General features: G+C 42.7%; 1 protein-coding gene across 5 annotated transcripts in view; it reads left to right on the forward strand.

Annotated features, from left to right (window-relative positions):
* Nucleotides 1–25,230, forward strand: part of OSGEP (O-sialoglycoprotein endopeptidase) — a 457,196-nt gene that overhangs the window by 59,172 nt on the left and 372,794 nt on the right. For all 5 annotated transcript variants that reach the window (XM_069234950.1, XM_069234949.1, XM_069234948.1 and 2 more), the window contains 2 exons: nt 2,178–2,353; nt 24,112–24,207. In XM_069234950.1, coding sequence (XP_069091051.1) covers nt 2,178–2,353; nt 24,112–24,207 — 272 coding nt within the window. The remainder of the gene's footprint in view (nt 1–2,177; nt 2,354–24,111; nt 24,208–25,230) is intronic.

The following is a 25,230-nucleotide window of genomic DNA, read 5'->3' on the forward strand; positions in this document are numbered from 1 at the left end:
TTTGCACAGAGTCATCCCAGGGTAGGTAAATTCAGACTGTTGGTGCTTCCTAGGACCTTGGCCTCTACTTGCGTTAAGTCTAGAAGAACAGACCTGTAAGTCATTTACAAGTGACTCTATGCAATGTACGTTCTCCCCATAGGATAACATTACCATGTTCAGGGCTCATGCCAAAGATCTGACAGCTGTATTTTCTATAATTTGAAAAACTGCCATCTCAAAGTGCTTACCTGATTTTATAGATTTTGGTGTTTAAATGTATATAAAAGTGTTATTTTTAGGGTCAAGCGCGGAAGCTCTCTGGCCGCTGTTGTAATCTCTCTGTGGGCTTTTAACCACGCCCATGTCATGCCCATCAGTTTGGTTGGTTTGTGGGCTTGCCTTTTAAAATTCGCTTGATTTCATTAGTGAAAGGCATGCATAGGTCATGCCTTTTTCGGTGTTTATCTCTCCTCGAGAGCACTGGTAAAGTACTGAAAACATACGAGGCTCTGTGCTTTCTGCATGGCTTCTGGACTACTTTTCCTTTTTATTTCCTACGCAGCGCAATCTTGTTGGGCAGTAGTCAAGCGCTGTGCATGACATCGAACCTGTTACATGGATAATTGCACTTTTGCCAATACTTTTGACTGCGAGCTAACTTCTGTTTAATTTTGTGTGTCTCCTTCAGGCTCATGGTGGCCGTCAGCTCATTATGTGAAACTGTTTTACTTTCCATTTTTAGTTTATCTGATCAGAAAGTCCGGTTAGGAGTTTACAACACTAATAACTCTAACTCGAGCAAATGCAAGACCCATTGCATTGCAAATGCTTGTTCTAAATTGAGAGTATACCATTTATTAGTGCAACAAATACCCAGCACTCCCCTCTGATAAGCCTAAGGCTGCTTAGTCAGTCTACCACAAGTAGAGCAATTTGGGATTGTTAAAGCAAGCCCAGTACACTAATTGGTGATACCTGGACTCTCTGCACAGTGCACCTCATTTTGGTACACTATATAGAGAACTAGCTTCCTGTAATCAGTTACTCTCCCTTGGTGTGAAAAAGAAAAAGACATTTGAAAATCCAATTGTGTAAAAAAAGCAATTGAGGCAGTTTCCATGTCTTAGTGAAAATACATTTAGAAGCGTATAACCTCTGCCACAATAAACATCAATTTTAGAGGAGAAAATGGCCTATTTGAAGTGTGTGTGGCATAGTAAAACATAGTTGCAAATGGCAAGAGATTCAAAAAGGAAAGAAGAAAAGTTAAAAGTAATGCTCTAATCACAGCATGATCAGCGGAAGGACATCAATCTAGCTGAAGAAATCGGTTCTTGGTCCATGCCTCAAGCAAAAAAAGAAAACAAAAAAAAGAGGAAGTTAAAGCAGCATGCATTGGCCAATCAGAAGGTAGCATATAGGAGTGACAATAAAGCCAACGAATGTTAAACAATAGGTATGCTGCAATCCTCTAGTTATATATACAATATCTCTTTTAAAGGAGTACATGCAGCACATGTACTGTCACAGGCAGTACCTAAAAATGTGCTGCTTTTTTATTTTTTTTTTTTGCTTTCCCAGCTACTAAATTCATGCAGTTTATTTACAGGTATTCAAATTTTATTGTGTGTTCCAAAAAAGCCGACATCATACAACCTATTTCTTTCACTCTTCCTATACTCCAGCAAGACTGTCACATAATTCGAAATAAAAACTCCTCTCACCTTTCTGTCGAAGAAAGAGAAGTAACCTTCAATCACATGTTAAAAAAAAAAGGCAGCAATATGTCTGAAGACATAGCATGACATTTTACCTCTGTCTTTGAAGCACCCACAAATGTGACAAGATAAACAGAGAACTTAAAGGCATTGTTACTTCTTGCTCATACTTTCCTTACCCACCAAAAGTCGTTTTGTGTTCGACCAGTGAGTCTGACCCACAGTTTGGGAAACGTGAGAAAATTGCAGTTGTCATACAATACTTCAAAGGTGAGAAGGATTCGCTTGTATGAAATAATTTTTACTGTTCTGTTAATGAAGAGATGCTTCTGGTTGGAAACTGTGTAAGCTGTGTACTGTAATATCACAAATGCCCCCAAGAGGACAAAGATATTTTTCGGTGGTAGCATGTAGTGTCTCTGTTTACAGTGTGAAGTGTACTTGCATGAAATCTGAACTCAAACATTTATTTCACAGGTCCAGGAATGGGGGCACCATTGCTCACTGTTGCGATTGTAGCCCGCACAGTTGCCCAACTGTGGAGTAAGCCACTCATCGGGGTGAACCACTGCATTGGCCATATTGAGATGGGACGATTGATCACAAGAGCACAGAACCCAACTGTACTCTATGTCAGTGGGGGTAACACCCAGGTGGGTATCAGAAAGCCCTCTTGAATTCATTTTGAGGTTGTCTACTATGAAGTGAACTACTTTTTCATATAAATATGATAATTTAGCAGGTGATAATTATACTTATTTGAGATCACAAAAAACTCAAATTGAACAGCAAAGGTTAGAGGGTTTTCTTTTTAGTTTTGATGACCCTGTAATATTGTTATCTGTACACTTTAAATATATTATTATACTTTATTCTTTGTGTGGCAGTCTGGTGCTCAATCTTTTTTTCATCCTTATTCCAACTATGTGCATAAAATGTAATCTCTGTCATGATATTCAGTGATATCAATTGTAACTGAACATATACAGGGAGTGCAGAATTATTAGGCAAGTTGTATTTTTGAGGATTAATTTTATTATTGAACAACAACCATGTTCTCAATGAACCCAAAAAACTCATTAATATCAAAGCTGAATATTTTTGGAAGTAGTTTTTAGTTTGTTTTTAGTTTTAGCTATGTTAGGGGGATATCTGTGTGTGCAGGTGACTATCACTGTGCATAATTATTAGGCAACTTAACAAAAAAAAATATATACCCATTTCAATTATTTATTATTACCAGTGAAACCAATATAACATCTCAACATTCACAAATATACATTTCTGACATTCAAAAACAAAACAAATCAGTGACCAATATAGCCACCTTTCTTTGCAAGGACACTCAAAAGCCTGCCATCCATGGATTCTGTCAGTGTTTTGATCTGTTCACCATCAACATTGCGTGCAGCAGCAACCACAGCCTCCCAGACACTGTTCAGAGAGGTGTACTGTTTTCCCTCCTTGTAAATCTCACATTTGATGATGGACCACAGGTTCTCAATGGGGTTCAGATCAGGTGAACAAGGAGGCCATGTCATTAGATTTCCTTCTTTTATACCCTTTCTTGCCAGCCACGCTGTGTAGTACTTGGACGCGTGTGATGGAGCATTGTCCTGCATGAAAATCATGTTTTTCTTGAAGGATGCAGACTTCTTCCTGTACCACTGCTTGAAGAAGGTGTCTTCCAGGAACTGGGAGTTGAGCTTGACTCCATCCTCAACCCGAAAAGGCCCCACAAGCTCATCTTTGATGATACCAGCCCAAACCAGTACTCCACCTCCACCTTGCTGGCGTCTGAGTCGGACTGGAGCTCTCTGCCCTTTACCAATCCAGCCACGGGCCCATCCATCTGGCCCATCAAGACTCACTCTCATTTCATCAGTCCATAAAACCTTAGAAAAATCAGTCTTGAGATATTTCTTGGCCCAGTCTTGACGTTTCAGCTTGTGTGTCTTGTTCAGTGGTGGTCGTCTTTCAGCCTTTCTTACCTTGGCCATGTCTCTGAGTATTGCACACCTTGTGCTTTTGGGCACTCCAGTGATGTTGCAGCTCTGAAATATGGCCAAACTGGTGGCAAGTGGCATTGTGGCAGCTGCACGCTTGACTTTTCTCAGTTCATGGGCAGTTATTTTGCGCCTTGGTTTTTCCACACGCTTCTTGCGACCCTGTTGACTATTTTGAATGAAACGCTTGATTGTTCGATGATCACGCTTCAGAAGCTTTGCAATTTTAAGAGTGCTGCATCCCTCTGCAAGGTATCTCACTATTTTTGACTTTTCTGAGCCTGTCAAGTCCTTCTTTTGACCCATTTTGCCAAAGGAAAGGAAGTTGCCTAATAATTATGCACACCTGATATAGGGTGTTGATGTCATTAGACCACACCCCTTCTCATTACAGAGATGCACATCACCTAATATGCTTAATTGGTAGTAGGCTTTCGAGCCTATACAGCTTGGAGTAAGACAACATGCATAAAGAGGATGATGTGGTCAAAATACTCATTTGCCTAATAATTCTGCACTCCCTGTACACACTTCCAAGAAAATGCATTTTATTTGGCACTAGCTGATCAATGTTGTTTTAGTAGCAGCTGAAGCCAGCTTTAATTCAGACAAACCCCTAAATTAAGGTATTTTGCTGATGCTATGGACCACTTTGTTGGTTTTTAACATTTTTAATTGTCGAGAGTCTTTATTTCTTTGCTTGTAGCATTCCTTATAGACCTCACTTTAAGGGTGTGGGGATCACCATTATTTATAAGAATTCAATCAAATGCTTCACCCAACCTTTTGCCATTCCTGATTGCGAAAGTTTGTCTTTCTCTTTAGCCATTAATGCCACGTTCATCCTCTCTGGGTTACTGATCTATCATCCTCCTGGCCCTTACGGGAGGTTCCTACAGGCTTTACCGGAACTAGTGGCAGATATAGCCTGTAGAAATTCCAACTTTACCATTCTTGGTGACTTCAGTATTCATGTTGATGAGGCAAGTGGCATATCTGCCAAATCTCTCCTTTCTAGTGTGGCAGCATTAGACTTGACGCAGCTGATTAATGGTCCCACTCATATCAAAGGCCACAGCATCGATCTGGTGTTCAGCCACCTTCCAAACTTATCACCTCAGGTCCCTCTCCCTTTGATTTGGTCTGATCATTATTTAATTTCACTTACGCTCCCTTTTCCCTGTGCCCCTACTCGCCAACTGCCCAAAAAGTTGACCTATCGTCAATGGTCAAAACTGAACCATAGGGATTGGTCGGCCACCTTACATCTCTCCCACCCCACCCCACCCCACCCCACCTGTCATGGCTCTGAGTGAAATTTAATATGTGGATTTCCTCCTCCCTAGATACCATACTGCCGACCAAGACTGTTTTTAGAAGCACTGGGCGAAAGAAGACACCATGGTTCACTCCTCAACTGCTTCAATTAAAAAAGAAGTGTAAGCAGCTCGAAAGGAAGTGGAGGAGGAACTATGATGACACCTTCATGCTACAATATAGAAAGGCGATCAGATGTTTCCATATGGAAATTAAATTGGCACAGGCAGCTTTCTATACCTCCAGGATTGAACAGTCCGCTAATTCTCTGAAAGAGATCTTTCTGATTTTTAAGGAAATGACCCTGGACCCTTCCTTGGACAATCCATTGGAAGCCTCCATAGAACATAGTAATAATCTGGCATGTGTTTTTTCCAAAAGAAAATCCTTGATATTCACTCAACTTTTTCTTTTAACCCCTGTTGTGAGGCAGACTTGTGAATACAGGACAACTCCCAGTTTCCTAGAGCTATACTCTCAGCTTTTCAACCATTGACGGAAAACTTAGTAACAAATTACCTTTCTACAATAAAATCTGGATCTCCTTTAGATCTCACTCCCCCCTAGCTCTGGCCTTGGATATCATTGTGCCTGTATTAACTTATATCCTACACCTCTCTCTGACATCTGACCTTATTCCGCAATACTGGAAACATGCGGTTGTTAAACCCCTACAATAAAAAAACAGACTCGATGCAGCCCTTTTCAGTAATTACAGACCTATTGCTCTCCTCCCTCTAGCATCTAAGATAATTGAAAAACATGTCCATAACCAACTGACAGGTTTTCTCGAAAGTAATAAACTTCTCCATCCCACGCAAATGGGCTTCAGACCACAACACAGAACTGAATCTGCTCTTTTGGCCTTTACAGAAGACACTCGTCAACGATTGGACACAGGTGGATACGCAGCCATCATCTTACTGGCCCTAAGCGCTGCATTTGATATGGTAGACTATAATATATTACTTCAAAGAATATCACTGGCAGGAATTGAAGGGGCCACTTTCAATTGGTGCTCTTCCTTTCTGAGAGATAGGACCTTCCAAGTTCTTGACCGTTTTTTTTTCTAACACGTTTTCCCTTACTTGTGGAGTTCCACAAGGCTCTTCGTTGAGTCCCACTCTTTTTAACATTTATATGTTCCCTTTGCCCAACATTGTGGAATCTTACGATCCTTCCTTGGTATCATATGCTGACAATACTCAGTTGATAGTCTCTCTTTCCACCAATGTCAACCCAGAACAGGCTAATTTATCCTCCTGTCTTTCACATGTAGTCAGATGGAAGGCCAACTCCAAACTCAATGATGATAAATCAGAAGTAATGTTAGTTGGGAATTTCTCTCTCCTCAATTCCCCGGCCCTGTCACTGGAAGAGTTAAAAGATCTCCCCCCGCCTAAAGAGAATCTAAAGAGCTTAGTTTCTGGTTAGACCCCTGTCTTAAGATGGATTGCCACTACAAAAAGTTTGCCGCAACCTGTTTTGGCCTACTAAGAACTATCAGAAAGATTTCAAAGTTCTTCCATTCTTGACCAAAGAATTCAGGCCCTTATATTATCTCGTCTAGATTATGGAAATTCTCTTTTCCTGGGCTCCCCGGCTAAAAGAGATTGCAGGTTGCACAGAATGCCGCTGCCCGTCTGCTTATGAACATTCCCAGATATCTTTCTGCTAAACCAGCACTGTCCTCGCTTCACTGGCTTCCTATAGAGCAACTTATTCATTTTAAAGCCATGTGCATGGCACACAAAGCCCTTGATAATAAGGGTCTGCCATTTCTTAGGTAAATTATAACATTTTATACCACTCAGAGGGCACTCCGATCCTCTTCTGCCCTGCTAATTAACACTCCTCGTGTTAAGAAAGCAAAAAGGGGAGGCAGTTCCTTTGCTTTCAAAGCTGCCTACTTCTGGAATTCACTCCCTCTGTAACTTTGTCAAAAGCACCCGCAATCCTCCTTTCGCAGGTAATTTAACAAGTTACTATTCTCCGTGTAGGCACTTCCTAGTTTAGTGGTTCTGTTTTAACACTGGGAAGCCTCCAGGTAGCCATGCGCTCTATAAATGCAGTAAACTAAACTAAACTAAATAAAACCCACACATTACTGTGTCATATTTGCAAAAGAGATCTCGCCATTCAATAATTGTGTTAATAAAGAGCATGAACATTAGCCTTATTAAAAATATGCTAGCTTTGGGAACAATTCAGAGCATATTTAGACCTTTTTCATTTTCCTGTGCTAAATATTAAGTTGAACATAAAGAAGAAGAAGAAGAAGAACTGCTTTGTCTGACTAATTAAAGCCATTGAAGTGCAAAAACACCCAGCAATATAAAAATCATAAAAACATTAAAATACCACAGTTATACACTCACATAAATCCCTAAAAAAATAAAAGTACACAAAAATTAATAAAAATGTACAAAGAATAAGTGACTCTAGCATGCATCATGCACATTGAAACCATTTTCACATAAAGAAAAAATCCTTTATAGCCCTATAGCTTTTTCGTTTGCCACTCCATGACATAACGGTGGCCCTGAAAATATTTGAGGGTAGGTTTAACTTGCACAAAATGTTGCCCTTTTAGCAGTGGAACTATAAACTGTTGTCCTAAGGTACCGTAATGACCACAAAAAAAAATATAAAATGTAAACTATCTGTAGGGCGCTGGCCTGGTTTGTAGTGGGTACCTTGGGTACTTTCATCTTATACCAGGTCCAGTTATCCCTTATTATAAAATGTAGTAGTGTTCTAGCAGCTTAGGATGATAGAGGTAGCTGTAGCAGAGCAGCTTAGGCTGAACTAGGAGACATGCAAAGCTCCTGCAATACCATTATAGTTACACAGTACTTATACACAATAAAAGACAATACTCAGTGTTACCAAAAATAAAAGTAGTTTATTTTAGTCACCCAAGGCCAAAAATATCTTAGAGGCAATACTCCTTCTGGAGGTAAGTATTATACACAGTGTATACACTAGACACCAAAATCAGGTAAGTAAAAAGTCCTAGGATAGTGCAAACAATAAACAAATACCATAGAATGCAATAGGAAGAAATAGGTCTAGGGTCAACACAAACCATATACTAAGAAAGTGGGATGCGAATCACAAATTCCCCCCTATACAAGTGTAGTGTGTAGTGAATCGCTGGGAGAGTAGAAAAATACCTCACCCCAGAGCCCAGGAAGGTAGAAGTAAAGTAGTGCAAGTTTCCTTAGGACACACTACAAGTCATGATTAGATTCATTGCAAGAACCAAGCAAGACTGCCAGCAACAAATGGTGGATTCCTGGACCTGAAGACCTGTGAAGAGAGGAGACCAAGTCGCAGAAGATTCCAGGAAGGACAGGAGCCCATGCCAACTAGAAGATGGTGCAAAAGAGGATTTTTTGGTTGGAAGAAGTCTGCAGAAGAGCACCAAAGAAGATGGCTGCGGGTTCCTGGGGGGTGGGGGGGTACAAAGGATGTCCCATGTGGCGATGTTGGATGCAGACGTGTTGCAGCGCTTGATTCGTCCAACAAGCCTTGGTTCAAGCATTGCTGCGGTTTGCGTCAAAATGGCGCTGCCTGGGCCTCAACTGGGACTGAGGAGGCAGAGGGGGCTCCCAACACTGGAGGGAACCCACAGATGACCAGGCAGCACCCACGGAGGTCCCAGGACACCGGGACAAAGAAGGTTCAAATTGTGATTGCTGCAGCACTGCAAAAGGAGGTCCCACGCTGCCGGTGAACAACTCAGCGAGTTGAGCGTCGCAGGATAGAGTGCTGGGGACCTGGGCCAGGTTGTGCACCAAGGTTTCTTGCAAATAGTGCACAGAGGCCTCAGGAGGTGAAGATGATGCGGTGCACAGGGGTACTGTCGCAAGGGGGGATGACAAGCTCTTAGTTGGACAGCAGGACCTTAGGACAGTCTGTCGAAGGGGTCCACCACCTGTGTTCCAAGGAGCACGCTCGTCACCAGGAGAGGAGTCCAAGAGAACCGGTTGTCGTCGTAGAAGGTGCCTGCTGGAGCAGGGAAGTGACTCCGTCACTCGCAGGAGATTTCTTCGGTCCTTCTGGTGCAGGGTGAAGACGGGGAGTCCCTAGAGCGTGCATACCATGGAAACTGTTGCAGTTGCTTGCTGGAGCTGAAGTTGCAGAGTCGAAGTAGCCCTTCTGGATACTTTGTTGCAGTTACAGCAGTTCCTGCAGCAGTCTGCGGTTGATCCGAGGTCAGATGATGAAGCAGTGGTTGTAGAGGATTCCTGATGGAAACTTGCAAGCAGAATCTGAAGAGGAACCCACAGGCCCTAAATAGCTCTGAGAGGGGTATTGGCTACCTAGCCAGGTATGCACCTGGGTCTCTGACGTCACCTGATGGCACTGGCCACTCAGAGGCCTCCAGAGTGCCCCCACACCTTGGAAAACAAGATGGCTGAAGTCTGGGACACACTGGAGGAGCTCTGGGCACCACCCTTGGGGTGGTGATGGACTGGGGAGTGGTCACTCCCCTTTCCTTTGTCCAGTTTCGCTCCAGAGCAGGGACTGGGGGTCCCTGAACCGGTGTAGACTGGTTTTTGCAAGGAGGGCAGCATCTGTGTCCTTCAAAGCATTTCCAGAGGCTCTGGGAGGCTACCCCTCACAAGCCTTTAACACCTATTTCCAAAGGGAGAGGGTGTAACATCCTCCTCCCAAAGGAAATGCTTTGTTCTGCCTTTCTGGGACTCAGCTGCTCAGACCCCAGGAGAGCAGAACCCGGTCTGTGACGTGGCAGCAGCTGTAACTGCAGTGCAAGCCTCAGAGAGTTAGTTTGGCAGTACTGGGGGTCCATAGAGGAGACCCCAGGATGCATGGAATTGTCTCCCCAATACCATATTTGGAATGGGGGGGACAATTCCATGACCTTGACACCTTACATGGCAATATTCGGAGTTACCATTGTGAAGCTACATATAGGTATTGACCTATATGTAGTGCACGCGTGTAATGGCGTCCCTGCAGTCACAAAGTCCACGGAATTGGCCCTGTACAGCGTGGGGGCACCTTTACTAGTGCAAGGGTGCCCTCACACTTAGTAACTTTGCACCTAGCCTTCAGTAAATGAAGGTTCGACATATAGGTGACTTTTAAGTTACTTAAGTGCAGTGAAAATTGAAATAGTGTGTGCACTATTTCACGGCGGCTGCAGTGGCAGTCCTGTGAAAGGGTTTTCTGAGCTCCTTATGGGTGGCAAAAGAAATGCTGCAGCCCATGAGGATCTCCTGGAACCCTGGGTACCTAGGTACTAGATACTAGATACTAGGGTCTTTCAAGGGGGGCCAATTGGAAATGGTAAATGAAGTCACTAGCCTATAGTGACTAATTTGGAAGCAGAGAGAGCATAAGCACTGAGGTTCTGGTTAACAGAGCCTCAGTGACACAGTTAAGCACTACTGACAACACACACATTAGGCCACAAACTATGAGCACTGGGGTTCTAACTAGCAGGATCCCAGTGAGACAGGCAAAACACACTGACAAATAGGGTTTTCACTATGAGCACTGGTGTCCTGGCTGGCAGGATCCCAGTGACACAGTAAAAACACACTGACACACTCACAAACAGGCCAAAAGTGGGGGTAACCATGCTAGAAAGAGGCTACTTTCTCACACTATCCTGTGGCGAAGTTATCGCATGAACGGGGGCCCAGCTCCTTTACTCTGCAGTAACCATTAGGAAAGGCCAGAAGTCAGTGTATTCTTTTAAACCTAAACATTGCCTGATGCTGTGCATTAAGGACTATCTTGAGATAAGGCTCTACGGAGGTACAAGTTTTTATCAGCATGTCATTTTGCACTTTCTCTTGCCTCTCTCTCTCTGCCAATTTGTATTTGAAAAAAGTTTCTTAAAGCCCTTTAGGTCTTCCTTGACAATGGCCTTAGGTTTGTTAAAAAAAAAAAAAAAAAAAAAAATGAAAAAGCTCCTGACGTCCCCGGGTACATTGAACGGTCTTTATATAAGTGAGCCATGCAGTGTGGTTTGCACCTTCTAAAGACAAACAGTCCTCTGTCATTGCCTGGTTGAGTTCTAAATCAGGATTCCCCCATATCGTAATCCATCTGATTACAGGGGCCAGAGCCACAAGGTCCGTAATGTAACCCATACAAATTTTTTCATGTAACATGTAAGAGGGGGACTCCCTGGGAAACTGCTAACGGTCTATGCAGAAAACTATTTTCCACTATCTGTAGTTCTCTGGTATACTTGTGACCCAGACATCACACCCATAGGTCACCATTGGAATACATTTAGCTTAGTACACCTTCACCAGGGCCTGAACTGGTGTTGTCCTCGGGCTTTTTGCAAAATCAAAAGTTGTCACAACAGATCTGGGTAAGATGTTCCTCTTGACCATTCTTTGTGGTACCCAGGACCCCTACTCCTCAAAAAGAACCCCCAGATAAGGGAAGGTCATTACTCTGGTCAATTCTGTATCTCTCCCCATAAATGGATTTCACACTTTCCCTCCTGACCGCACCACCATTGTGTGTGACTTAGAATAATTTGTGCTCAGATCCAAATCCCCCATAAAATGAATAAACGCATCCAGCAATTGCTGAAGACCCACTGGCGTCCTCGCCATCAACAAAGCATCATCTGCAAACATAAGTGCAGGGATGAAGCGGGGGCCAACCCAGGAAATGTCCTTACAAGCAGCACTTAAAGTGGGTCCCAAGTTGTTACTGTAAAGGGTAAACAGTAGAGTGGCTAAAATGCACCCTGGCCTCACCCCTTTTGATCTCTTACTGGATCTGTAAGACTGCCATCAGTGTTATACGTTGCACCTGCCCATGAATCCTGGTGAAGCTCCATTTGAGAAGTTTACTATATTTATGTCAATACACAAATTTCTCAGCTGCCCTCAAAGTTTCAATCTGTTCATTCTATTGAAAGCTAATGTGAGGTCCATAAATGCCAAAAATATTTTACATCTCTTGGCTAGTGTGTACTTTCCAATAATCAGTTGAAGATCAATGCATTGGTCAATGGTCCCTTTACCTGTCCTAAACCCATACTGAAGGCTAGATAGGATGTGATTGTGCTCCAACCCCTCGTTCAATCTCGCTAAAACAACCTTCTGAACAATTTTCACTGCAGAGTCTATCTGCAAAATTGGCTGATAACATTGGGGCTCAGCTCTTATCCCCTTTTTAAAAATCTGGATTGTAGTCGAAACCAACCAGTTCAGTATGAGGCCAGGAGACCCAATAACAGTAAATACCTGAGTAAGTATTTATTTCTGTCCAAAATGAATGGTCTGCCTTATACAAATCTGCACGGACCCCATCTGGACTAGGCGCTTTATTACTTGACATGGATACAATCGAACCATAGACCTTCTTTCCTCGATCAATAAAGAAAAATGTTCCCTACAGAGTACCTGGATGGAATTAAGACCCTCTGCCACAGTATTACCATACATGAAATGATAATGCCTGACCCCAATGTCAAGTGGGATAGGACAGTCTGTGACTTCAGTCCTGGCCCCTATTAACACTGGCCTGTTCACTATCTCCCAGAACTTAGCCCTGTTGTTTATAGTACTTATCTGCAGTAGATTGTTCTAAGCCAGCCTAATTTCTGATTTCCGTTCTTCAAGCTTCTCTTACTAATGTTTAGGCCTTCCTGCACTCCTTTACCCTACTCTTATCTTTTGAATTTTGTTTTAAGGGTAGTATTCAGATTTTATTGGATTCACATTTTTTAATCAAACCATTTCTCCCCCTCCAATCCAATCACTTTCTCCATGATTGTAAGGTTTTCCTGACCTGCAGACAAAGCCAAGCATTCACTACCTCATCTTCTCGAGTGCCCTCATCCAATCAAACATTGATCTCTTGTTACTTCATCACTAAAAGATTTCCCATAAATGATTCCAGGACCACTTTACTGCACTAAAGCCTCCCTGCCTAGTCCGATTTTGAAATTCCTCGGTCCAGAAACAACCCCCTCCTCCAGCTCCCATTCAATTTCCAAGAAAAGGGGATTGTGGTCACTAAAGTGTTAAATCTTCATCTGCAGAACTTGATGGTCCAATGGAGCAGATACAAAAATAAAGTCAATAACCACCTGACTATCACTCCTCCTAAATTATGGAATAGCATCGCCCCCAATCACCTGCCCCACACGGTGCAAATTACTTCCAGCTAAAAGATCTTCCAATGCCTCCCTTGTGCTGAGTGCTCAACGTGAGTTCTAATACCCCCTTCATAACTAAATTTATCATAGTTAAAATAAGGTCGGGGACAGAAATGGACATTAAAGTCACCGTGGATAATCACAAAGTAGAGGGTTGTTTGACGTACATCATACTCTTCCAAGAAGCATTTTAAATGAGATAAATGTTCAGTTGTCTCCCCGCATGAACACATTGTAAAAAATTAGGGCTGAGTTCAAAACCAGCTGTACAGCCAAAAGACATCTAGACCCTGTCTCTACTTGGCAGGGAGTACTTTCAAAGAGAATAAAGTCAGTAACCCCCTTTTTGCTCTACCTCAGTTTGAGGGTACGGCTGGACTGAAAGAGGAGAACCCATCCAGATGGAGGAAGGAATTGTCAGCCACCCAAGTTCCTTGCATCGCTAGTATATGCTGCCCTGGGCTAGCTTTAACCACCTCTCCATCCTTTTTTGCTGTTCAACCCTGCAAAGTTCCAACTAGGTAGTTTCACCATTGAACCCCACCTGTGGGCATCCTGCATCACACTAGCCCTTTGCCTCTGGGTACTCCCAACACGAGTCTCCACAGGAATGAAAGGGGAGTGTGCAGTCAGTCATTACAATCTAGCAGGGTTCAAATCTATTAATTTTGAGGGAGTGGCCCAGGGTATGCAGCTCCTCGCATTTCTAGCCCTATTCTGTTCATTAGTGGGAGTGGCCTAGGGTATGCAACTCTCTGCGTTTCTGGCCCTGTACGATATGGAATTAAATTCTGCATTCTAGAGTGAACAAAGTTTGGGGGAATAACAAATGACAGTGGAACAATCTGAATCTCAGCAATGCATTTATCTCTGAGAATTCTAGTTTGCATAAAATCCTATGTGATGCTTTTCTCCTTACTCCCCACCCAGCCCACTCTTCTATCCATACTTATATGAGGGAACAGGCAAGACCTTTATCTAACACATTATCACATTAGTATTAAACTTTGCGCATTAACTCCCCGGTTGTCTCCACTATTCCCTCTTTCAAGGGTGGCACTCCCACCAACATTGCCATTAAGGGGATCGAATTAGACAGGAGATGTAGCCTAGTCACACAGCCTACCCTACCAATGTGTCTCCAAACCCCTTTTTTTTACTTGAGCCCATATTAGCTAAATTAGCAGCTTCGTGGGTTTGATCAAGTTGTTTCCTCGCAGACTCCCCCCACCCCTTGCCTTTGTCTGTAAGGCAGGCCTAGGTCCTCTCTGTACCTCCTTCACATTTGAGCACATTGTGCCCTGAGGTCTTTCATTCCCTGTATTTGACCCTTCCTCCGTGTTAGCAGCATTTAAGTGTGAGGAAAGGGAAACTATAGCGGGTGTGGTCCCCTCCTCATCGTTGACACAGTTTGTGTGTGAGTTCTGAGATACTGAAGCGGGCAGGGGGGACCTCCCTGGACTTAATTAAACTTTCCAGATTGACCTCAATTATGTTCAAATAATCATATAAGGGTGTTAAAATATTTTTTTGCATTCTCTCAACCCTTGTGCATATTTTACTGCATATAGGTTTGCCTTGTGAAACTACCAAATCTGCATTTGCCATTTTATTGGCCAGAATTTATTTTTATTTGTTGCTTCACCCCTCTTCTTTTTACTGTGTGGGGGGAGGAGGGTTCACTTAATAAGGAGTTATCAGCAGGGGTGTCTTCGTCCTCTTTAAAATACTCCTTTGCTTAAAGACATGTGGGCAGCCCATGCGACTCTACAATGTTGAAAGAGCTCAGACCAACAACCCTATCTGTTGGTGAGGAGCATGGCCCTCTTGTTAACCCCCACCCACTGCAGCAGCTGTGATCGCCAGGCCAGGTGGTCCCATCAGGGAAAAGTACAACCCCCACAAGCGAGTGTAGTTGAAAATGGTTTATATCCATGATGCTTTAATTTATAGAGTAGCAGAGAACTGAAAAGCCTACTGTATCCTATCAAGAGGGGTATTGGGTGGGTGGGGGGGTCATGTATTCGTGACCACAGTATTTGTCTTATTTTGTCTTGGGCCACTCGGGCTAGGTTTGTATAGGGAGGAAGAGGTGTGAGAGATGGAATGCTTGCGTTTTGCATTAAAGTATTATACTGCTACAACAGTATGAAGTGAAACAGTGTTGCTTTGCTGTTTTAACTTCTAAACTATGTAAAATATTTTTACTGGCCCCTTGAGTTCTATTTTACCTCTGCATTATGAAGTTTGAAGTTATTTTTCCTGTGACCATACCATACAGCAACATATGTTGCTGCTTTGTACAATTCTGGGGAGCAATATGCCAAACCATTCTCAACCTGCAATTATAAGAATCAACTCTATTCTAATATTTTTATCTAAAAGCATGAAAAAAATAGTTAACTTTTTGTTAATCACATAAATACTTAATGTAAAAAAGGAGTTATGAAGAAGATAATCCAAGTCGCAACTTAAATGGTGTATAGTGAATTCAATCATGAATTATAAATACATTTCCTGTGACGTTCAGTCTAATAATCTTGTGGTAAATATTGTCTAGTACTTTCTAATTCTTAAAATCCACAATATCCAACTCAGCCACAGCAAACACTTTTCACAATTATGTGCATTATAAATGATTTTTAACAGTAGGTGCGCTTTCAGTAATGGAGGTGTGTGTACAAAGAGCTGAAAAAGGGGTGACAGATGCATATAGAAAAATAAACTATCTTAAAAGCTGCTCCTTTTGAAGGGTCAGTCAACACATTTGGTGCAGAATGTCATTTTAAACACTGGCTTTTCTACAAGTGGCTTTCTGTCTCTCTACAAAGTTTCCTCCAGTGTGATATCTGACAGCTGAAAAATACCTTTTTGACTTCCGAAGTGTTCAGGTTTTCAGATGTTTTTAGAAACAGTTTACTACTACTTCCACCTTTTTTCTTACTGTTTTCTGTGTGTAAAAACAAAACACATGAAGGGCAGAATCCTGTACACCAGAGGTTCCCAACCTGTGGTCCGGGGACCCCTGGGGGTCGGCAAAGCCTCCTCAGGGGGTCCGCGACTGCTTAGAAAATTAAATAATATTAGCAGATTAGGTCCCCAGCTTTCTGTAATGACTCAATCGGGGGTCCCTGAATTCCAATAATAATTCAGTGGGGGTCCTCGGGTTCCAGTAATGATAGTGGGAGTCCACAGAAGTCAAAAGGTTGGGAACCACTGCTGTACACCAACCAGGATCAACAGTGTGTATCAAATCTCAGCCTCTCCAGCTGCAATGAATTAGATACAGTGTATGATAAGCCTGTACCCTTTATAGTTCAAAATGAGAAACTTATCAACTATTGCTTTGACTAATTAGATTTTGGAACTAACTATTGTGGTTAATAGGAACATACTAGTTGAACTATAATTACAGAAAAAAAAGAAACCAAGGTGGGATGTTTTCATTAGAACTTAGATCAGAAACAATCTACCACAATACCGCAGGGAAAACATGACAGCCGGCTAAGGAGCTGACTGCGGGGGGGCTTAGACGGACTCGCGCTATGAGGTTTTTGTAGCGACTTACTCCTGGCGAATTAGGGCTTCGGAGTTGTAACGTGCGGCGGAAAACCGAGGTGGAGACACGCAGGAGGGGAAGTGCTGAGGAGCTGGGTGAGTCTCGCTGTGGACCAGGGCTGCTGCGGATCTGCAACACGGAAGGGAAGCAGCGGCTCAGATTCCGTTCCGGGGAAGAAGTGTGAGAGCTGGCAGAGCCAGCACAGGAAGCTGCAGGTTAGGTGGGGGTGTGGACACTCATTACTCTCCTTACACAGAAAGACTTCAAGGCCGAGAGGAGGAGCAAGGGCACCGAAGTAAGTTGGGGGATGTGTATTTTTTTTGCCTGATACTGCGGTGCCCCCTGGAGTTGTTCATAGATCTTTAGACATTAATCGTGCTTTGGAGGAGAGTCGGGACAAGCTAGATAAGCTGGGAAGAGGAGGGGAGGGGGCATTTGGGAAAGTTAGTAAAAAAAAAAGTCCCTGCCTACTCTTTAAGAAGTGGTAGAAACGCAGTGATAGTGGCAGTAAGTAATGAAAAGAGGGGGAAGGAATGGCCCAGTGTGGTAGCCAGGACAGGGCTCCTGACGAAGCTACGATGAGAGAAAGTTTGTTAATCCACCCTGTCCAACATGCTCAAGGGGATCTAGAAAATGGGAGCTCTCATAATGATGAACCAGTCCCGATCCCTGTATTACCTGACCTGGTAGATAAATCGTCAGACAACTATATTGATCTTGCTGCAAATACAAAATACCTTTTCAGATTCAGGGCCAGAGCAGCAGGGGTTACAGGATGGTCAAGGTGGGGACATCGAAAAGAGAGGGAAACCAACAAGGGAGAAGGAGTCCTGGAGGAGAAACTCCAAAGTTGATGCCAGTCGCTCAGTTACAGAGATGTAGAGAGTGTTATCAACGGAAGTGAAGGGTGGGTTTGAGACTTCAAATACCACTCAGCTAGAAATCCGAAACCTCTGTGGAGATCTTGGTAAGAAAATGTACGAGTTGGCAGGGCGGACGGACACTTTAGAGGAGGAAGTAGGAGATCTGAAGACCGCAGTGGTGGAAAATAAGGAAATGATTCAAAGTATCAAAATAAGAGAGTTGGAAGTTATGGCCAAGTTGGAATCCATGGAAAATAATCAAAGGAGGAACAATTTGCGATTTCTGAGAAACCGGAGGGTTAGGAAGGGGACGAATTGAAAGGTTTTGTCGTTCGTTTAATTAAAACAGTGGTCTTACCCGATGAGCTTAGTGCTTACATTACAAAAGACATTCAAAGAGTACGTAGGGTTCCGGCAAAAATGCCACCCACCAGGGATAAATCCAGGAAGATTTTGGTTGGTTTTCAAACTTATGCGATTAAAGAACGGGTTTTAGTGGCAGCACTAAAAAAAAGAAACCGCTTTTGGTGGGTGGCGGTACCTTTTGAAATTATATCAGATCTTGCAAGTGTAACACTAAACAAGCAATGGGAGATGGGGAAAATAATTGTGATTCATTAAAGAAATTGGGGGAAACCGCCCAATTAAGGTTCCTGGCATCCCTAAGAGTGATGGCAAATAACAAAATGTATAACTTTAGAGATTGTAGTGAGGTGGATGAATTAATCAGGAGTTTAGAGATGGCTGCTGGTTCTGCACGGGTCCTCTCTATTAGCCCACAGTCAGTTTGCTAGAAGATAAGTAATGTTTGAAGCAAGTCCGGCAGGTCCCCTCCCCCCAGGTGTCGATGCCTGGTTTGGAGAGTCATGTTTTTTTTCCCCCTGGGTAGTCAGAGGTGGGATGGGTTGGGGAGGGGGGCCACACTGGGTGTGGGGGGCACAGGGTGGGGTGCATAAGGAGAAAAGAAAACAAAATGAATAAATTAATAGAAAATTGGTCCTTAGAAATGTGGAATATGAGGGAGAAGAAAGCTGGAATCAGTATAGGTTTGGATGTGAATAAGAACGATGATAGATAAGGTCTTGAACTTCCTGTCTTGGAATGTTAATGGTTTACGTGTAAAGAGCAGGCAAAGGAGGCATGTGCAGTATATAAAAGATGCCCCTGCAGATATTTTGGTTTTACGGGAAACACACTTTTCTCAGCAGGAATGTCTGGATGTATTTAAGTAAAAAACTGGTTACAATAGGTAGTAAGCTCTGATAATGCAGGAGGTAGCAAGGGGTGGCCATTCTAATTAAGAATCACCCCAATATTTATTTTGAGGTCTGTCTAACAGATAAATCAGGGAGGTGGGTAGTAGGTAGGTTACGGGTATACGATTTTGCTTTTATACTGGTTTTACAGGATTTTGCCGCAGTAATAGAGAGATGGACTAGGCTGAGATATGAGGTTAATAGGAGGGCGCACTTTGACTATGAAGAGAATTGTGGTACGATGCTGGCCTGGGAAATGAAAACTGAATTAGTTAGAAATAGGGTGACAGAAATTAGAGATAAGTACTCTGGATAGGTGAAGAGAAGTTGGAAGGAGGTAGGGTAAAGCTCTTTTAGGTTCTTTAAGGAGTTGTATACAGAAGACTTAGCGGTACCACCAGACTCAGTTAAGGTGTGGGTAGGTAAGCTAGGCCTAGCGTCGCTAAATGAGGAAGAAAATCAATAACTAATGATACGATTAAGGTGAGGGAAGTGGAGCAAACCTTAAAAGCAGGTGAATTGGGTAAAGCTCCATGCCCGGATGGGCTACCCATGGAAGTGTATAGAGCCTTGGGGAGTACCATAGAGAAATATTTTGCGGAGCTATGTAATGACATCTTAGACGGTGGTATGCTCCCTCCGTCGTGGAAGGAAACTATTATTACGATAATTTTAAAGCTGGGTAAAGATCCAAAAAAGGGTGATTATTACTGTCCGAAATCACTTCTCAATTGTGACTATAAAATCTTTGCTAACATTTTGGCAGAAAGGCTACGGGAAGTAGTTGGAAAGCTCATACACACAGACCAGAAAGGATTCTTAAAAGGAAGACAGATGCATGAGCTGACACAGGGTCTGGTGGGGATAATTGATCTCGCCTGCACATGCAAAGCCCCATTGGCAACGGTAATGGTTGAGTCCACAAAGTCTTTTGACAGGGTTAACTGGGGCTACTTAATTACTCTTTGTCAAAGGTGTAACCTGGGTGGAAAGTTCACTAAGGTGCTACAAAAGATTTTTCAGGACCCAGGCGCAAGAGTGGTGAACGTCTCCCTAACCCCCTTGTTTAAGATTGAAAGAGGAACAAGACAGGGATGTCCTCTTTCCCCATTACTCTTTGATCTGTATATTGAGCCCCTGGCATGCTGACTTAGAAGTGAGCAGAGAATAACCCCATTTACATGTAAAGTCTATCAAAAAAGGTTGCTTTATACGCGGATGACTTATTAATCTATACAGCTAATTTTAAGTTAAGCAAGACCAGCCCTGGAAGAAGCGATAATGGAATTTGGGAAGATTTCAGGAGATGAGGTTAATGAGGAAAAAACTGAGGTTATGACTTGGAACATGGATGTGGGTAGGATGGCAACTAAAAAGGAGGTGAAATATCTGGCAATCACTATAACACATAATATAAACAAGTTGGCTGAAACAAACTTTATGAGCCTACTGAAGGTCACAGGCCAGCTAATGAAGAGTTGGATAAATCTCCCTCTTACCATTGTGGGACGGCTGAACTTAATCAAGATGGCAATTCTACCCAAGTTTACATTCCTTTTCAATTCAGTCCCGTTAATGTTTAATAAGGAATGGTTAAAGATGCTTCAGGGGAAAATTAGTAGCTTTAATTGGGCTTCAAAGGATGTTTGCATTGCCTGGAAAAAGTTGAGGAGAAAAAAAAGAGAAAGAGGGGGGGCTGGCCTTTCCAGACGTGCAAAGTTATGCACGGGCCTTCCTTTTAAAAAATACAAAGGAGTTGCTGAACGAGCCTGGTTGTTCGTAGTTGGGGAAGATATTTAAAGTGATGACAGAAATAAATGGTGGAGGGCAGTCACTTATTTATATAAATTTGGAGACCAAAAACTTTTCAAGAAAGTGAGATTCATGGTGCTGAGGTGGGGAGGGCCACAAATCTGCCATACTACAGTGGGAATGCTCCCGTCTGGGATTTGCCAGGCTCTCCATGCTGGACTAATGACATCTTAGCCTCCCCTTTGAAGGAGGCAGGCCTTGTAGAATGAAACCATTTTTTTTACAACGGAGAAATACGGTCATATGAAAATCTGAATAGGGAGACAGGGGGTAAACTCCCTTAAGTTTAAATACCTCCAGATAACAAGTTGGGTGAAAAGTGTGAAGGAGGAGCTGGGGGGTTCAAGCGATCTGGAGGATCAACTTCATACATCAGCCCCTTTAAAGAAAGAAGTGGCAAGATGGTATTGGGTGATAACGGAGAGTGCGGAGGGTGAATTCACCCTCCCGGAAGAAATTTGGAGGAGACAATTACCAGGAGCTCAGTTGAAGAAGTTATGGCAAGTATCCATGTCTCTTTTATATAATACAGTTAAACCCGTTGCTCTAAGGAGAAATTATTTGTTTACAGTCCATAGAGTTTTTTTGGTCACCAGCAAGACTTTCCAGAATGAAGCAGGATTCAATGGTTAGTTGTACAAAATGCGGGTTGATGGCCACCAATGATCTCCTTATGTTTGTGGAATGTCCCCAGTTAGGAACATTTTCGGACAAGGTTGGTGAAGCAATAAGGGAGATTTTACAAATATACTTTGAGGTAAGCACTCTGACAGTAATTTTTGGGTGTTTGTATGATTCACCGGCGAGTAAGAGAGATTAAGTAAAACTATTATTTTATATGTTGTTGCTGGCCAGGAGAGAGATTTGTAAGAAGTGGATCAGTCTTCCCCCTCCCCCCCCCCCCCCCCCCCCCCCCCCTCTTTTTATAGAGTGGAAGGACTCATTATTATATAATTCTAAATTGTATTCTTGAAGTTAATAAGAAAAATAGGTTTTGGAATCCATTGAAAAGATGGTTGAATCAGTAGCGAGGCAGATCTATTCCTATATAACTTGTCTGGTCCAATGATTACACGACCTGCCGGAAGCAATGGTCTGCTCTTGAAGTAGGCAGTAGAACTGAAGGAAGGTGGAAATTGAGGCAAGACAGGCGGTCCTTGGCACACCGAGAAATAGAAGAGCAAAACCTCTTTGAAACAACCCCCTCCTCAGTTGGTGACTGAGGACCAAAAAAAGAAAGAAACAATACACCAGGCTTGAGAAGCAGAAGATTCTAAAACAGTACACTAGAATGGCTGACACACAACCATTTAGGTTTCATTTGAAGGACAAAAGCTCCAATGCTCTACACAGCAACTTGGGCATAGTTGACACAGTTTAGGTAGAGGGTCTCAAGACCCTAACCACTGCATAGAGCAATCCCATTTCACACACAACATTCAGATGGGTTAGGTTGGAACATCTTTATATGAACACCTCCATGAGGTTAACTTACACTGTTCAAATCTCCCACCCTTGCCAGATGTTGTTCAGGAACTAAATCCCTCAGTGGGAAACCTCCATTCGATTCACACTTTAGATCTTTTTTTTCTTCGCCACCCAGTCCAAAACCACCTCTGGCCAGATCAAATAAAAACAAGAATTATGGAAGACTTTTACTCTATCTGGAAACTTGAGCAATGATTCGAAGTTCATTGCTCGCAACTTCTGTTTGATGGTGTTGAAAGATTTTCTTAATTTTTAATTGGCTGGCTAGTGTAAGTCTGAGATCTGACCAGTTTGGAATGATGAGTTGCTTTCTGTCCCGGCACGGATTATGGCGCTGTCTATTCAGCTCAGGTCATTTGTGATGGGAGGGGCACCTGGGGATGGTGGAGGATCTGCACTCCAAATACAGACAAATAGGGATTGTCTAGGTGAATGCTAATTCAAAATGCATAGGGCTTTATTACGACATTGGTGGTCTTAGAACCACCAATACCACGGTGGCGGTCGGACTGCCACAATTCAGGTGGTCTGACTGCCACATTACGACCCTGGCAGTCGGACTGGTGCACCTGCCAGGAACATGAGTCAGACCGCCATCAGCCCGTCCGGAATCAAGTTCAGCACTGCTGTGCTGAGCGCGAGTCCTCTTTCTGCCAGCCTTTCCATAGCGGGTCAGCCGCCATGGCAAGGCTGGCGTAAAAGCTGTACTGGAGGCCACTGGGAGGGTCCCTGCACTGCCCACAACCATGTTGTGGGGGGAGGGGCCTGCCAGCACCCTCGGAATGAAAGTGCTCATTCCAAGGGTGCTGTAGTACTACAGTATTGGTCTCGGCTCCCTTGAGGGAGCCGAGACCAAAACTGTAGGCGGGAATGTCGTAATACGATGTTCCCTCCAGTCAGCCCGGTGGAAACATCGTAATACGACTGGGGGGAGGCAGCCAGTATGATGGCTGCCTTCCCCCTGCGGCTTTGGCAGTCGGGTAGTTCCGACCGCCAAAATCAGGATGACGCCCATAATCCCTTTTTCATTCATCATGTTCTTGCCTTGTTCTAGCCCTGCATACTTCTGTAGTTGTAAGTTGTTAAGGTTGATATATATTCCACAGTTTGTTTAATATGTCCTTATCAAATACTGCTGAAGTATTTGGCATTTTCAGAAACCTAAGTATATTTCTGCTAGTGCATTCTCCATTTCTTCGTCCCTGTGTTTTTAGCCTTTCTCTACCTCATGGTGCTTGGTACTCCTTGATGAACTGCACAAACTCAAAACTCAATCTATTTTTCTGTTTGATAAATGGAAGAAATAGTAAAGTTGGGAGGAATTGTTTTACTTAATGCCGTCCAGCAGAGTTCAACATAATGTTGAAGCAATCTAAGAAAATAAATCTTGAAAGATCATTATTATCTGTGAATACTCAATTTTTTAATCAAAACAAATAGAGTTGGAAAAAAACACATGAAACACACATTGGCTGATACAATTTGACAGTGCTTGTAATTTAAAGCTTACTGGGGTATTAAGAAAAATCTCTTGTAGGATGAAATGGACATGAAAACTATGTAGGGCTACAGTGTGACTTCATTAAAAATTAAAGTTAATTTTTGACGGTTGCTGTAACAATGTTCCTGATCTGTTATGAAAATGTTAAGTTGGCAGATGTTAATTTGAAATTACATTGTGATTTCATACAGATTTAGAGACAATTATGTCAAAGTTCTATCTTTTTATTGCAAAGGCTGATTATTGTAATTTATCTATTTTGGGAATCTTATCTGGTGCCTCCAAGATTCTTCAAACTGCATGATTTGAATAATTTAGCGAAACATTTTGGGGGCATTAATATCAGTCACTTCTTTTCTTCATTTTATTTCCCTCTGCCACTGTTTACTCTGTCTTTCATCTTCAGCAACAGGTTATGACGACTCCGTTCCTTTGCTTTTAGGTGATTGCCTATTCTGAACAAAGATATCGAATATTTGGGGAGACCATTGACATTGCAGTTGGCAACTGCCTAGACCGATTTGCCCGTGTGCTGAAGGTGAGGATATGTAGGTGTAAACAAAGACTTGTTTGTCTAATTCTCTGTTCTTAGACTGGTCTCCTTTCCAAGCTAATAATTCTTTTGGCAAGCAGTCATGTAATGTAGTCTTAGGCCACTCTTTCTGTAACTCTCATCTCTAACCATGTTTTAGAAGTCTGTGTTTATGTTAAGGAATATCAAGTAACTGGTTCTATGGTTCATCCAAGAAACCCATTGTAACCATTAAATCTACAAGTCGTTTGCAGCATATGTTGTTGAAAATCACATGCTGTGCACTCTCCTGACAAGTAGTGTTGGGGTTGAAATATTACAAATTGTTTTTTTTTTTTCTAAGCTTTGTTTCAGTTTTGAGCATACCTGAAACCCGCAATTCGAGGACCCAAACTTTATCTTCTGCAGTCTCTGATCCAGACGTGTTTTAGCGTGTTCTGGTCACAAACTACAACACAAGAAATATTTCAACGCCATGTAAAGAGTTGATCATCACTATGGAATATCATTGAAAATGTATGAAGCAGATTATATGAGTGACTTATTTTGGTGCTAGGTAATGGAAAATGCTGCTTTTAAATTCTGTCATAATTGTAACTCCAATTCTCCATGATCTTACTTTCACCCCTACACCCGTGGTCCCCAACTTGTACTTTGTGAGAATCTTGTTGTTCACAAAACCATAAAGCATTGTCCTCCAGGTGAGCCATACTGTTAGTCCTTTTTTCCGAGTGATATAGTGGGCAAGCTTCACTTTTCTTTTAAACATGAGGCTCAAGAAGATTTGTTCTTCTTTGTTCTTCCTCTCTTCAGATACTCTCCCTAACACTTGTTTCCTCGGCGATTGTCTTGTAGAATCACAAAGGTTTTAGGGTCTCTGAGTCTGAGCTAGTAAAGCCGGATTATCTTTGATGGCGGTTTGGAATCTTTTAAAGAAAGCTGTAATGTTTCTGTTGAAGTCCTCACTGGATTCAAGAGAAGGAGCCACGCCATGGCAAGTGATGAGTATAGCATCTTGGGAGAGAATAA

Source organism: Pleurodeles waltl, chromosome 5 (assembly GCF_031143425.1).
Source record: "Pleurodeles waltl isolate 20211129_DDA chromosome 5, aPleWal1.hap1.20221129, whole genome shotgun sequence".
Taxonomy (NCBI): domain Eukaryota; kingdom Metazoa; phylum Chordata; class Amphibia; order Caudata; family Salamandridae; genus Pleurodeles; species Pleurodeles waltl.